The 13814-nt window shown below is 43.6% G+C and overlaps 1 protein-coding gene across 1 annotated transcript in view; it reads left to right on the top strand.

Moving 5' to 3' along the window:
• Positions 1 to 13814, top strand: part of ZYG11B (zyg-11 family member B, cell cycle regulator) — a 105089-nt gene that overhangs the window by 87016 nt on the left and 4259 nt on the right. The window contains exons 11-13 of the mRNA XM_026454165.1: positions 7086 to 7283; positions 7408 to 7460; positions 11083 to 11180. Coding sequence (XP_026309950.1) covers positions 7086 to 7283; positions 7408 to 7460; positions 11083 to 11180 — 349 coding nt within the window. The remainder of the gene's footprint in view (positions 1 to 7085; positions 7284 to 7407; positions 7461 to 11082; positions 11181 to 13814) is intronic.

Genomic DNA, 13814 nt, shown 5'->3' with positions numbered 1-13814 from the left:
TGAACTCCTGAATTCAAGTGATCCACCTACCTTGGCCTCCCAAAGTACTGAGATCATAGGTGTGCACCACTACGTCCAGCCTGGTGTCATTTTTCTTCAGCCTAAAAGACATCCTTTAACGTTTCTTACAGTGTAGATCTGCTGATGATGAATTCTTCAGCTTTTGTCTGACTGAAAACATCTTTACTTAACCTTTGTTTTTGAAAGATACTTTTACCAGGTATATAATTCTGGAATGACATTACTTTAAAGATACTGATTAGCTTCTTTCTGACTTGCTTCTTTCTAATAAAAAATCTGATGTCATCATTATCTTTGTACTTACATATGTACATGTTCTTTTCCTCTGGCTACTTTTAAGATTTAAGATTAGAGCCGGGCTCGGTGGCTCACGCCTGTAATCCCAGCACTTTGGGAGGCCGAGACAGGCAGATCACGAGGTCAGGAGATCGAGACCATCCTGGCTAACACGGTGAAACCCCATCTCTACTAAAAAATACAACAACAACAAAAAAACTAGCCGGGTGACGTGGCGGGCGCCTGTAGTCCCAGCTACTCAGGAGGCTGAGGCAGGAGAATGGCGTAAACCCGGGAGGCGGAGCTTGCAGTGAGCTGAGATCCGGCCACTGCACCCCAGTCTGGGAGACAGAGCGAGAGTCCGTCTCAAAAAAAAAAAAAAAAAGATTTAAGATTAGTTGGCTGGAAGCGGTGGCTCACGCATGTAATCCTAGCACTTTGGGAGGCCAAGGTGGGTGGATCACCTAAGGTCAGGAGTTCGAGACCAGCCTGGCCAATATGGCAAAACCCCATCCCTACTAAAAATAACAGAAATTAGCTGGGCATGGTGGCAGACGCCTGTAATCCCAGCTACTCAGGAGGCTGAGACAGGAGAATTCCTTGAACCCAGGAGGCGGAGGTTGCAGTGAGCTGAGATTGTGCCATTGCACTCTAGCCTGGGCAACAAGAGCGAAACTCCATCTCAAAAGAAGAAAAAAATGATTTAAGATTAGTAACAATTTTCAATATTTGATTATACGTGTCTTGATGCAATTAACTTCATGTTTCCTATATTTGAGATTTATTGAGCTTCTCAGATATATAGGTCTATAGTTTTCATCAAATTTGGAAAGTTTTTAGCCATTATTTCTTCAAAATATTTTTTTGTACAGATTGGATCTTGCTGTATTGTCCAGGCTGGTCTCAAACTCCTGGCCTCAAGCAGTTCTCCCACCTTACCCTCCCAAAGTGCTGCACTTATAGGAGTAAGCCACTGTGACCTGCCCATTTCCCTAAAAAAAATTTTGCAGCCCTTCTCCCCACATTGGAGTCCTTTGGAGACTCTAATTTGCACATATTAAGCTGCTTGACATTGTCCCACAGCTTACTGATGCTCTTTAATGTTTTTGTGCTTTTGTATTCTGTGTGTTTCAGTTTGGATAGTTTCCCTTGCTATGCCTTCAGTTCAATAATTTTTTTCATCTGCAATATCTAATCTGCTATAATGCCATCTAGTATATTTTTTCATCTTAGACATTGTCATTTTCATCTCTACAAGTTCAATTTAGGTGTTTTTTGTATCTTCCATGTTCCTACTTTTTGAATATATGAAATAAAATTTTAATAACTCTTTATCCTAATTGACTAGTTTTACTTAGTATCTATGTCAATTCAGGGTCAATTTTGAGTGATTCTTCTCCTCATTATGAGTTGTGTTTTCCTGAAACTTGGCATACTTAGGTTTTAATTTACTTTTTAAAAAAATTATTATTTTTTAAATTGTGGTAAACAACGTAAAATTTACCGTCTTAACCATTTTTAAGTGTATTGTTCAGTGGTAATAAATACGTTCATAATGTTGTAGAACCATCACTACCACTTATCTCTGTAACTGTTTTCATCTTGTAAAACTGAAAGTCTGTAACCATTAAACAATACTATTCCACTCCCCCACTCTCTGCAGCCCCTCATAACCACCATTCTGTTTTCTGTCTCTATGAGTTTAACTCCTTAATTACTTCATGTAAGTGGAATCATACAGTATTTGTCTTGTAACTAGCTTACTTCACTTACAGTATTGTCCTCATGGTTCATCCATGTTGTAGTGTATGTCAGAATTTCATTGTATATATAGGCTGGGTACAGTGGCTCACACCTGTAATCCCAGCACTTTGGGAGGCCGAGGTGGGCAGATCATGAGGTCAGGAGATCGAGACCGTCCTGGCTAACACAGTGAAACCCCATCTCTACTAAAAATACAAAAAATTAGCCAGGTGTGGTGGCGGGCGCCTGTGGTCCCAGCTACTCAGGAGGCTGAGGCAGGAGAATGGCGTGAACCCAGGAGGCGGAGATTGCAGTGAGCCGAGATTGTGCCACTGCACTCCAGCCTGGGTGAGAGCGAGACTCCGTCTCAAAAAAAAAAAAAAAATTTCATTGTATGTATAGACCACATTTTCCTTATCCATCCATTTGTTGGACACTTGGGTTGCTTCCATGGTTTTGCTATTGTGAATAATGCTTCTATGAAGATGAGTGCCCAGATATCTCACGACAATCTCTGCCTCCCGGGTTCAAGCAATTCTTCTGCCTCAACCTTCCTGAGTAGCTGGGATTATAGGCATGCGCCACCATGCCTGGCTAATTTCGTATTTTTAGTAGGACGGGGTTTCTCCCTGTTGGTCAGGCTGGTCTGGAACTCCCCTCAGGTGATTCACCCGCCTCAGCCTCCCAAAGTGCTGGGATTACAGGTGTGAGTCACCGTGCTCACAAATATCTCTTTAAGACTCTACTTTGAATTTTGTGGGGTATAGTTCCAGAAATAGAATTACTGCATCATGTGATAATTCTATTTTTAAATTTTGAAGAACTACCATACTGTTTTCCACAGCAGCTGTACTGTTTTACATTCCCACCAATAGTGTCCAAGGGTTCCAATTTCTCCACACTCTCACCGCTTGTTATTTTCTGTTTTTTGTTTTTTTTTTTTAATAGTAGCCATTCTAATGGGTGTGAGATAGTATCTTGTAGTTTTTATTTGCATTTCTCTAATGATAAGTGGTGTTGAGTATATTTGTATGGGTTTATAGGCCATTTGTATATCTTCTTCGGAGAAATATCTATTCAATTCCTTTGTCCATTTTTAAATTGGGTTGTTTGTTTTCTGTTGTTGTATTTTAGGAGTTCTCTATATATTCTGGATATTAATCCCTTACCAGATATATGACTTGCAAATATTTTCTCCCATCCTGCTTGGTAGTTTTTGATTGAATGCTAGACATTGTGAATTTTACCTTCTTGGTTGCTGAATATTTTTGTTTTTCTATGAATGTTCTTGAGCTTTGTTCTGGGATGCAGTTACCTTACTTTTAAACATTTTGATCACTGTGGGTCTTGCTTTTTATGATTTATTAGGAGGTTCCAGAGCAGTGGTCAGGCTAGGGCTAATTATTCTCTACTACTGAAACAAGACATTCCTGAGGACTCTACCCAGTGCCTTGTGAATGAAAGGTTTTTCTATGCTGGGTGATGAGAACAAGCAGCCCTCTGTGAGCACTAGGCACTTTTCTCTGACTCTTTAGAGGTTCTTTTCCTGCCCTCAGGTAGCTTCCTTGTGTTTATTTTGTTATCATTACTCTGCTGAATGGAGTGGGACTCTGCAGATCGCTGGACTCGCTTTATTTGCAAGTTCTCTTCTCCCTGGTGTTCTGTCCTGTGAGTTACCTTCATTTCTGTGGACTGTTCACCTCATCTCCTACTCTGTTCAGTCTACTGAGCTCTCTTTCAGGTCTGTATCCCTGTGCTACAGCCTGGAAACTTTTTCAAGGCAGTAGCTCACTTTGTTTTCCATTTAGTAAAGGATACTAAGAGTCAGTGTCCTTTATTGCTTGTGGCCAGTATCTTGAGAATTGTTTTTTCATGTTTATTTGGATTTTTCAGTTGTTTCAGGCAGATGTTTAAATCTGACTGTTTTTACTCCACCATGGCCAGAAGCAGTAGTGCTCATCAATCTTCAATTTAAAAATGAGAAATTGGCCGGGCACAATGGCTCACGCCTGTAATCCCAACACTTTGGGAGGCCAAGGCAGGCAGATCACCTGAGGTCAGGAGTTCGAGACCAGCCTGGCCAACATGGTGAAACCGCATCTCTACTAAAAATATAAAAATTAGCCGGTCATGGTGGTGGCTGCCTGTAATCCCAGCTACTCGGAGGCTGAGGCTGGAGAATCACTTGAATCCAGGAGGTGGAGGTTGCAGTGAGCCAAGATCCTGCCATTGCACTCCAGCCTGAGCGACAGAGCAAGGCTCCATCTCAAAAAAAAAAAGAAAAAGAGAAATTTATGTTTCATATTTACTCACATTTCTCATTCTATTCTTTTTTTACATTTATTATCCTATAGGTGTGCTGGCAATGACTTTTCACTCTGGTGGTGTTTACCTAACAGTTTTTTATTTTGCTTTGATTTTTTGAATGATAAATTTTTGGTTGGCTATTGAAGTCTAAGTGGACACTTTTTTTCTGTTGAATATTTGGATTTATAATTTTTATCACATTTTGCAAAAATGTGGCCATTATTTCTTCAAATATGTTTTTTCATACCCTCTCTACTCTCTGCTTCTTCTATGACTTCAGTTATAAGCATGTTGGACTTAACATTAGCCTACAGGTCCCAAAACTCCTCTATTGGCTTTTTTCCCCAGTTTGATTTTTTCTTCTGTACTTTGATTTGGATGGTTTCTATTTCTTTTTGTGTGTGTGAATAGAGACAGGGTCTCCCTATGTTGCCCAGGTTGGTTTTGAACTCCTGGCCTGAAGTGATCCTCCCACCTCAACCTCCCAAAGTGCTGGGATTACAGGTGTGAACCAGCATGCCCTGCCATAGATACTTTTTATTTCTCTGTTGTTTAGTCCACTGATTGTTTTTCCGGAAGCATCTCATCTGCTGTTAATCTCATCCAATATATTTTGCTTTTCAGATATTTAGCTTTTTTAAATTTCTGTAAGTTACATTTAGGTCTTTCTTATATCTTCATTTTCTCCCTTCATGTTTATGTCTGCATTTCATCTGGAATTATATTTATAATATTTATAATAGCTGCTTTAAGTCCTTGTCCGCTAATTCTATTATCTCTGTTATTTTTTAGTCCATTTCTATGGATTGATTTTTCTCCTGGTTATGAATCATATTTTTCTGCCCCTTTGTATGCCTGGTAATTTTTTTATTGGATGCTGGTCCTTGTGAAATGTAAATTGGTGATTGCTAGGTTTTATTATTTTTCTCTAAAGAGTCTTTTTTTTTTTTTTTTTTTTGTGAGACGGAGTTTCACTCTGTCGCCCAGGCTGGAGTGCGGTGGCCGGATCTTGGCTCACTGCAAGCTCCGCCTCCCGGGTTTACGCCATTCTCCTGCCTCGGCCTCCCGAGTAGCTGGGACTACAGGCGCCGGCCACCTCGCCCGGCTAGTTTTTTTGTATTTTTTTAGTAGAGATGGGGTTTCACCATGTTAGCCAGGATGGTCTCGATCTCCTGACCTCGTGATCCGCCCACCTCGGCCTCCCAAAGTGCTGGGATTACAGGCTTGAGCCTCTAAAGAGTCTTATACTTTGTTCTTGCATGCAGTTACTTGCAGATCAAGTTGCTCCTCTTAAAGCTTGTTTATGTGTTATTTTATTTTATTATTTTTTTTTGTGAGACAGAGTCTCACTCTGTTGCCCAGGCTAGAGTGCAGTGACACGATTTCTACTCGCTGAAACCTCCGCCTCCCAGGTTCAAGCAGTTCTCCTGCCTCAGCTTCCCAAGTAGCTGGAATTACAGGCACATGACACCACGCCCAGCTAATTTTTCTGTTTTTTTTAGTAGAGACGGGGTTTCTCCATGTTGACCAGGATGGTCTCGAACTCCTGACCTCAGGTGATCCGCCTGCCTCAGCCTCCCAAAGTGCTGGGATTACAGGCGTGAGCCACTGTGCCCAGCCATTTTTGGTTTGTTTGTTTTGAGATGGCGTCTCATTCTGTGTTCTATGCTGGGGTGCAGTGGTGCAATCTCAGCTCACTGTAACCTCTGCCTCCTGGGTTTAAGTGATTTTCGTGCCTCAGCCTCCCAAGTAGCTGGGATTACAGGTGTGCACCACCACACCTGGCTAATTTTTGTGTATTTAGTAGAGACGGGCTTTCTTCATGTTGGCCAGGCTAGTCTTAAACTCCTGACCTCTCAGGTATGAGCCACCACACCCAGCCCTGTTTATTTGTTTTGTTAGAGTGGCATCTTATCAGACTTTACCCTACGGATCATATATAATTTAGCCCTACTACTATCAAATACTTTGCTTATCATGAGGTCTCTTGAGTCTGGCTAGTGGAAATGTGAACTACTCCTATCCCTGTGTGACTTTGGGATTTGTTCATGTACTACTTTCTGGTAGTTCCTTTCCTAGCCTCCTGGAGTTTCATCCTTGTCATTACTCAGCCAGAGATTTGGGGTGCAGGTCATGTGTGCTCTGTCTTTGAGTGTGGAGCTTTGTCTTTTCCAGCACTCTGTTCTATAGAGTTTTGCTGCTTGACCACCCTGAACTATGATCTCTGTTTCAACAAAACTACTACTTTCTCTTTGGCTTCCTCTTACCTTCATTGCAGTTTGTAAACTGCCCTCATTTGAATACTTTCTCTCAGGGAAGTACTTTTCTCTCACCTTCCTGAATTGCCTGTTGTCCAGGGCCTAAAAACCGTTATCTTTTTTTTTTTTTTTTTTTTGAGACGGAGTCTCGCTCTGTCGCCCGGGCTGGAGTGCAGTGGCCCAGCTCACTGTAAGCTCCGCCTCCCGGGTTTACGCCATTCTCCTGCCTCAGCCTCCCGAGTAGCTGGGACTACAGACGCCCGCCACCTCGCCCGGCTAGCTTTTTGTATTTTTTAGTAGAGACGGGGTTTCACCTTGTTAGCCAGGATGGTCTTGATCTCCTGACCTCGTGATCCGCCCGTCTCGGCCTCCCAAAGTGCTGGGATTACAGGCTTGAGCCACCACGCCCGGCCAAAAACCGTTATCTTAACCATTTACTATACGTATTACATTAATTTTTATATCTTCTTTTTTTTCCAGAACAATATAGCTGAAGTACAAGAATTGCATTCTGAATTAATGTGGAAAGATTTTATAGACCACATCAGTAGTCTTCTACACAGTGTGGAAGTGGAAGTCAGTTACTTTGCAGCTGGAATTATTGCACATTTAATATCCAGAGGTGAACAAGCTTGGACATTGAGTCGTAGCCAGAGGAATTCCCTGCTGGATGATTTGGTAGGGTCATTCGTGCCAACAAAAGAATTCATAGTGGTTAAACTATGAAAGCCTCATAATGTAGTAAATAATGCAGTGCTAAATAAATATTGTAATCATTTCTTGTGTGTCTTTTGTCTTCCAGCATTCAGCTATTTTGAAATGGCCAACTCCAGAGTGCGAGATGGTAGCATACAGGTAATTAGTATCATAATTAACAGTAAACCAGTAACCTAGTCTAGAGATGATTCCTAAGAGTCATTCCTACTATATACATGTGTTTTCCCTCAGGCACCTCAGTATTGGTTGGTTATTTATTTATTTATTTTGAGACAGAGTTTCACTCCATCACCACAGCTGGAGTGCAGTGGCATGATCTTGGCTCACTGCAGCCTCCACCTCCCGGGTTCAAGCAATTCCCCTGCCTCAGCCTCCTGAGTAACTGGGATTACGGGCGGCCGCTGCCACGCCCGGCTGAGTTTTGTATTTTTAGTAGGGATGAGGTTTCACCATGTTGGCCAGGCTGGTCTTGAACTCCTGACTTCAAGTGATCTGCCTGCCTGGGCCTCCCTAAGTGCTGGGATTACAGGCGTGAGCCACCACACCCAGCCAAAAGTATTGGCTTTAAAAGAAGCAAAGTATTCTGACTTTTTTCTACCACCTATCGTACTTCATGTTTCCTTCATTTCACATTTGTTGAAGACAAGTGCTAGGAATTTGTTCTGTGCTCTTGAAATTCAAAGATGAACAAAGACATGGTGTCTGCACACAAGAATTTTATATCCTTGTGAGGGAGATCAAATGTGGATCAGATAAAACACCGTTACGCTAGATGTCCATAGAATGTTATGAAATTAAAGGTGAAGCCGAGTGGGGTAGCACGTACCTGTAGTCCCAGTACTCAGGAAACTGAGGTGGGAGGGTCACTTGAGCCCAGGAGTTTGAGGCTGCAGTGAGCTATGACTGCATCACTGCATTCCAGCCTGGGTGACAGAGCAAGACTCCAAATGTAAGTACACACACACACACACATACACACACGCACACACCTTTCAGAGGAAGTGAGTTGTGACCTGAGTGTTGAAAGATAAGGAGAGGTAGGAGATTTTTAGGAAGAAAAAGCATCGTATTAATGCAGGAAGGTCTAAAATAAAATGACACATTGAAGGAATTAGAAGAAGACCAGATTCTGGCCGGGTGTTGTGACTCACGCCTATAATCCCAGCACTTTGGGAGGCTGAGGTGGGTGGATCACTTTAGTCCAGGAGTTCGAGACCAGCTTGGCCAACATGTTGAAACCCCTGTCTCTAATGAAAAAACAAAGTTAGTGGGGCATGGTGGTGCACACCTGTAATTCCAGCTACTTGGGAGGCTGAGGCATGAGGATCGCTTGAACTTGGGAGATGGACGTTGCAGTAAGCCGAGATGGTGCCACTGCACTGCAGCCTGGGTGACAGAATGAGACTCTTAAAAAAAAAAAAAAAAAAAGGAATAATACCAAATTTGGTTGGGGAAACAATTTGTAATAATTTATTAAAGTGCATACTGGGCCTGGCATAGTAGCTCACACCTATAATCCCAACACTTTGAGAGACTGAGGTGGTAGTATCACTTGAGTTCAAGAGTTGGAGACTAGCCTAGGCATCATAATGAGACCTCATCTCTACTAAAAATTAAAAAGACCTAGGCATGATGGCATGCACCTGTAGTCCCACCACTTCGGAAGGCCAAGGCAGTTAGATCACTTGAGCTCAGGTGTTTGAGACTAGCCTGGACAACACAGTGAGACCCTGTCTCGACAAAAAATAAAAAATTAGCTAGTTGTGGTGGCACATCCCTGTAGCCTAAGCTGCTTGGGAGGCTAAGGTGGGAGGATCGCTTGAGCTTGGGAGGTTGAGGCTGCAATGACCTGAGATCACCTTACTGCACTCCAGCCTGAGCAACAGAGCAAGACCCTATCTCAAGTAAATAAATAAATAAATAAATAAATGATAAAAATAAGTAACAAAAATAAAGAAAGTGCATTCTGGATGCCTAACTCTTTGTAATTGGATAACTTGATAATTAAATTACTAATTACCTGAAGTATTTAATTTTTATTCAACTTTTTTTTTTTTTTTTTTTTTTTTTTGAAGCGGAGTCTTGCTCTGTCGACCGGACTGGAGTGCAGTGGCCAGATCTCAGCTCACTGCAAGCTCCGCCTCCCGGGTTTATGCCATTCTCCTGCCTCAGCCTCCCGAGTAGCTGAGACTACAGGCGCCCGCCACCTCACCCAGCTAGTTTTTGTATTTTTAGTAGAGACGGGGTTTCACCGTGTTAGTCAGGATGGTCTCGATCTCCTGACCTCGTGATCCGCCCATCTCGGCCTCCCAAAGTGCTGGGATTACAGGCTTGAGCCACCGCGCCCGGCCCAACTTATTTTTTTTGTTTGGTTCGTAAATGCTGATGTTGCCAACATTTTTTTTCCTTCCCCAACTTATGTCCTACCTTTTTTTTTTTTTTTTTTTTTTTTTTTGAGACGGAGCCTCCCTCTGTAGCCCAGGCCGGAATGCAGTGGCGTGATTTTGGCTCCCTGCAAGCTTCGCCTCCCGGGTTCATGCCATTCTTCTGCCTCAGCCTTCCACGTAGCTGGGACTACAGGCGCCCGCTGCCACTCCCGGCTAAGTTTTTTGTATTTTAGTAGAGACAGGGTTTCACTGTGTTAGCCAGGATGGTCTCTATCTCCTGCCTTCGTGATCCGCCGGCCTCAGCCTCCCAAAGTGCTGGGATTACAGGCGTGAGCCACCACGCCCAGCACGTTCTACGTATTTTTATTCAGACCAGTAGAAAATAGAAGGGATAGCCGGGCGCGGTGGCTCAAGCCTATAATCTCAGCACTTTGGGAGGCTGAGACGGGCGGATCATGAGGTCAGGAGATCGAGACCATCCTGGCTAACACGGTGAAACCCCGTCTCTACTAAAAATACAAAAAACTAGCCGGGCGAGGTGGCGGGCGCCTGTAGTCCCAGCTACTCGGGAGGCTGAGGCAGGAGAATGGCATAAACCCGGGAGGTGGAGCTTGCAGTGAGCTGAGATCCGGCCCCTGCCCCCCAGCCCGGGCGACAGAGCAAGACTCCGTCTTACAAAAAAAAAAAAAAAAAAAGAAAAAGAAAATAGAAGGGATAATTATACACCTTTTTCATAGTGTTCTACTAGTTAGTTATCACCTAATTTCTGTATTTCTTAGTTTCCAAACCAAGGTCTACTTATCTTCAAATGCGTATCTTTTTTTTTTTTTTTTTTTTTTTGAGACGGAGTCTCATCTCACTCTGTCGCGGAGGCTGGAGTGCAGTGGCCGGATCTCAGCTCACTGCAAGCTCCGCCCGCCTCCCGGGTTCACGCCATTCTCCTGCCTCAGCCTCCCAAGTAGCTGGGACTATAGGCGCCCGCCACCTTGCCCTGCTAGTTTTTTTTTTTTTTAGTAGAGACGGGGTTTCACCGTGTTAGCCAGGATGGTCTCGATCTCCTGACCTTGTGATCTGCCCGTCTCGGCCTCCCAACAAATGTGTATCTTTAAGACTAAAAAAGTGCTTTAGGAAAAATTTTTTATCTTTTAGTAAGTACCATGTTCTAATCACCTTCCATCTTCTGTACTGAATCATATCTGAATGCAGTCTTCTCTGAAATGGTTAAGACAAAGAAAAGATATTCTATAGCTCATTTATATTAATCGAAATATAATAGGATAAAATGTTGAAAATGAAAAGTTTAGGAATCACTGCTTTAGGGAATTACGCTAAGTATGGGATGTAACTTTGATTCTTTTCTTTTGAACCCTTAGGTCCTTTAATCCATTTTTCCCATTACTTGGATGTTTCACAACACCAGGAGTCCAGCTATGGGCAGTTTGGGCCATGCAGCATGTCTGCAGCAAGAATCGTATGTACCAAAAAAAGAGAGCTGTGTTTTTTTTCTTTAAGTGAAATTCTCATTTCCCAGGAAAGATATTTCTAAATTGTGTATTAAAGTGATTTTTAAGAACACTGACTTAAAGTGTAAGGAAATCTTAGGTTATAAACTTAAGGTATTCTTTTTCTTTTTGGAGACAAAGTCTCACTCTTGTTCCCAGGCTGGAGTGCAATGGTGCGATCTTGGCTCACTACAACCTCTGCCTCCTGGGTTCAAGCGATTCTCCTGCCTTAGCCTCCTGAGTAGCTGAGATATCAGGCACCTGCCACCATGTCCCATGTCCCACTAATTTATTTTATTTTATTTTTTTTGAGGCAGAGTCTCACTCTGTCGCTCAGACTGGAGTGCAGTGGTGCAATCTCGGTTCACTGCAAGCTCCGCATCCTGGGTTCACGCCATTCTCCTGCCTCAGCCTCCCAAGTAGCTGGGACTACAGGTGTCTGCCACCACGCCTGGCTAATTTTTTGTATTTTTAGTAGAGACGGGGTTTCACTGTGTTAGCCAGGATGGTCTCAATCTCCTGACCTCGTGATCCGCGCGCCCCGGCCTCCCAGAGTGCTGGGATTACAGGCATGAGCCACCGCGTCCGGCCTTTTTTTTTTTCTTTTTTTTTTTTTTTAGTAGAGATGGAGTTTCACCATGTTGGCCAGGCTTATCTCGAACTCCTTACTTCAGGTGATCCGCTTGCCTCGCCCTCACAAAGTGCTGGGATTGCAGGTGTGAGGCACCACGCCCGGCCAACTTAAGGTATTCTTTCAGAATGAGCATGGTGTAACTAGGCACTGAATGACAGTGGTGAATGAGACAGGGTTCTCACCTCAAGGAATTTAAAGGTTAGGAGACTACAAGGGCCGGGCGCGGTGGCTCAAGCCTGTAATCCCAGCACTTTGGGAGGCTGAGACGGGCGGATCACGAGGTCAGGAGATCAAGACCATCCTGGCTAATACGGTGAAACCCCGTCTCTACTAAAAATACAAAAAAAAACTAGCCGGGCGAGGTGGCGGGCGCCTGTAGTCCCAGCTACTCCGGAGGCTGAGGCAGGAGAATGGCGTAAACCCGGGAGGCGGAGCTTGCAGTGAGCTGAGATCCGGCCACTGCACTCCAGCTCGGGCGACAGAGCAAGACTCCGTCTCAAAAAAAAAAAAAAAAAAAAAACGGAGACTACAGTGAGTCCATTTGTTGAGTAAAAGGTCTTAAGTAGTTCCACTGTTTATGGTACATTCCAGTACCCAATTCTCATTCACCCAAAATTCTGTTGTTCAAGATGTTGCTCCCAGCACCCATGGTTTCTGAAGAAGCAAAGTGTTTGAATCAGGTTCTGTATTATTCTTTGAAAGCTACGATGCAACTCTTACTTATTTATTTAGAGACATGGTCTCTCTCTTATCAAACTGGAGCTGGAGTGCAGTGGCATAGTAACAGCTCACCGCAGCCTTGATGTCGGGGCTCAGATGATGCTCCCGCCTCAGCTTGTAGCTGGGACTACAAGTACATGTCACCATGCCTGCCTTTTTTTTTTTTTTTTTGTAGAGACGGGATTTCATCATGTTGGCCAGGCTGGTCTCAAACTCCTAGGCTCAAGCGATCCGCCTGCCTCTTCCTCCCAAAGTGCTGGCATTACAGGCGTCAGCCATCAAGCATGGCCTAGTTATTTATTAATATAAACTCATTCCACAAATGATTTGACACAAGAAATACACAGAACCACTTTTAATAGTAAAGAGTGTGTGTGTGTGTGTGTGTGTGTATATATATATATATATTTTTTTGAGATGGAGTCTCACTTACTTTGTCACCCAGGCTGGAGTGCAGTGGTACAATCTCGGCTCACTGCACCCTCCACCTCCCAGGTTCAAGTGATTCTCCTGCCTCAACCTCCAGAGTAGCTGGGACTACAGGCCTGCACCACCACACCTGGCTAATTTTTGTATTTTTAGTAGAGACAGGGTTTCACCATTTTGACTGGGCTGATCTTGAACCCCTGACCTCAGGTGATCTGCTGACCTCGGCCTCCCAACGTGCTGGGCTTACAGGTGTGAGCCACTGCACCTGGCCTATTTTTAGTTTTAATTAGAAGTAAGGAAAAATAATTTTTCAAAAATTACAGGGGCTGGGCACAATGGTTCATGCCTATAATCCCAGCATTTGGGGAAGTTGAGGTGCTTGAGCCTAGGAGTTTGAGACCAGCCTGAGCAACATGGCAAAACCTAGTTTCTATAAAAGATTTAGAAATTAGCCGGGTGTTGTGGTGTGCTCCTGTAGTCCCAGCTGCTTGGGAGGCTGAGGTGGGAGCATCTTCTGAGCCCGGAAAATCAAGGCTGCAATGAGCTGTGATGGCACCGTGCACTCCAGCCTGGTTGACAGAGTGAGACTGTCTCAAAAAGAAAAAAAAAAAAAATTCTAGGACAGAGGGAAAGTAGTCAAATGTAGACCTGTAGGCCATGCATAGGGATTTTTGTGGCTCTGCTGCAAGTAAAAAGCGACATGGTTCTCCATATAAGAGAGAAAAAACGTTCTATATCCTTGTCGGGGGAGACAGGGAAGGGAGAGTAAACTTTTTATGAGCAGTTAACTATGAATTAAATTTCTTCTATTGGACATTAA

Source organism: Piliocolobus tephrosceles, chromosome 1, assembly GCF_002776525.5.
Source record: "Piliocolobus tephrosceles isolate RC106 chromosome 1, ASM277652v3, whole genome shotgun sequence".
In the NCBI taxonomy this organism is placed as follows: Eukaryota; Metazoa; Chordata; class Mammalia; order Primates; family Cercopithecidae; genus Piliocolobus; species Piliocolobus tephrosceles.
The sequence above is the reverse complement of the archived record's forward strand: the minus strand, read 5'-3'. Positions and strand labels throughout refer to the sequence as shown.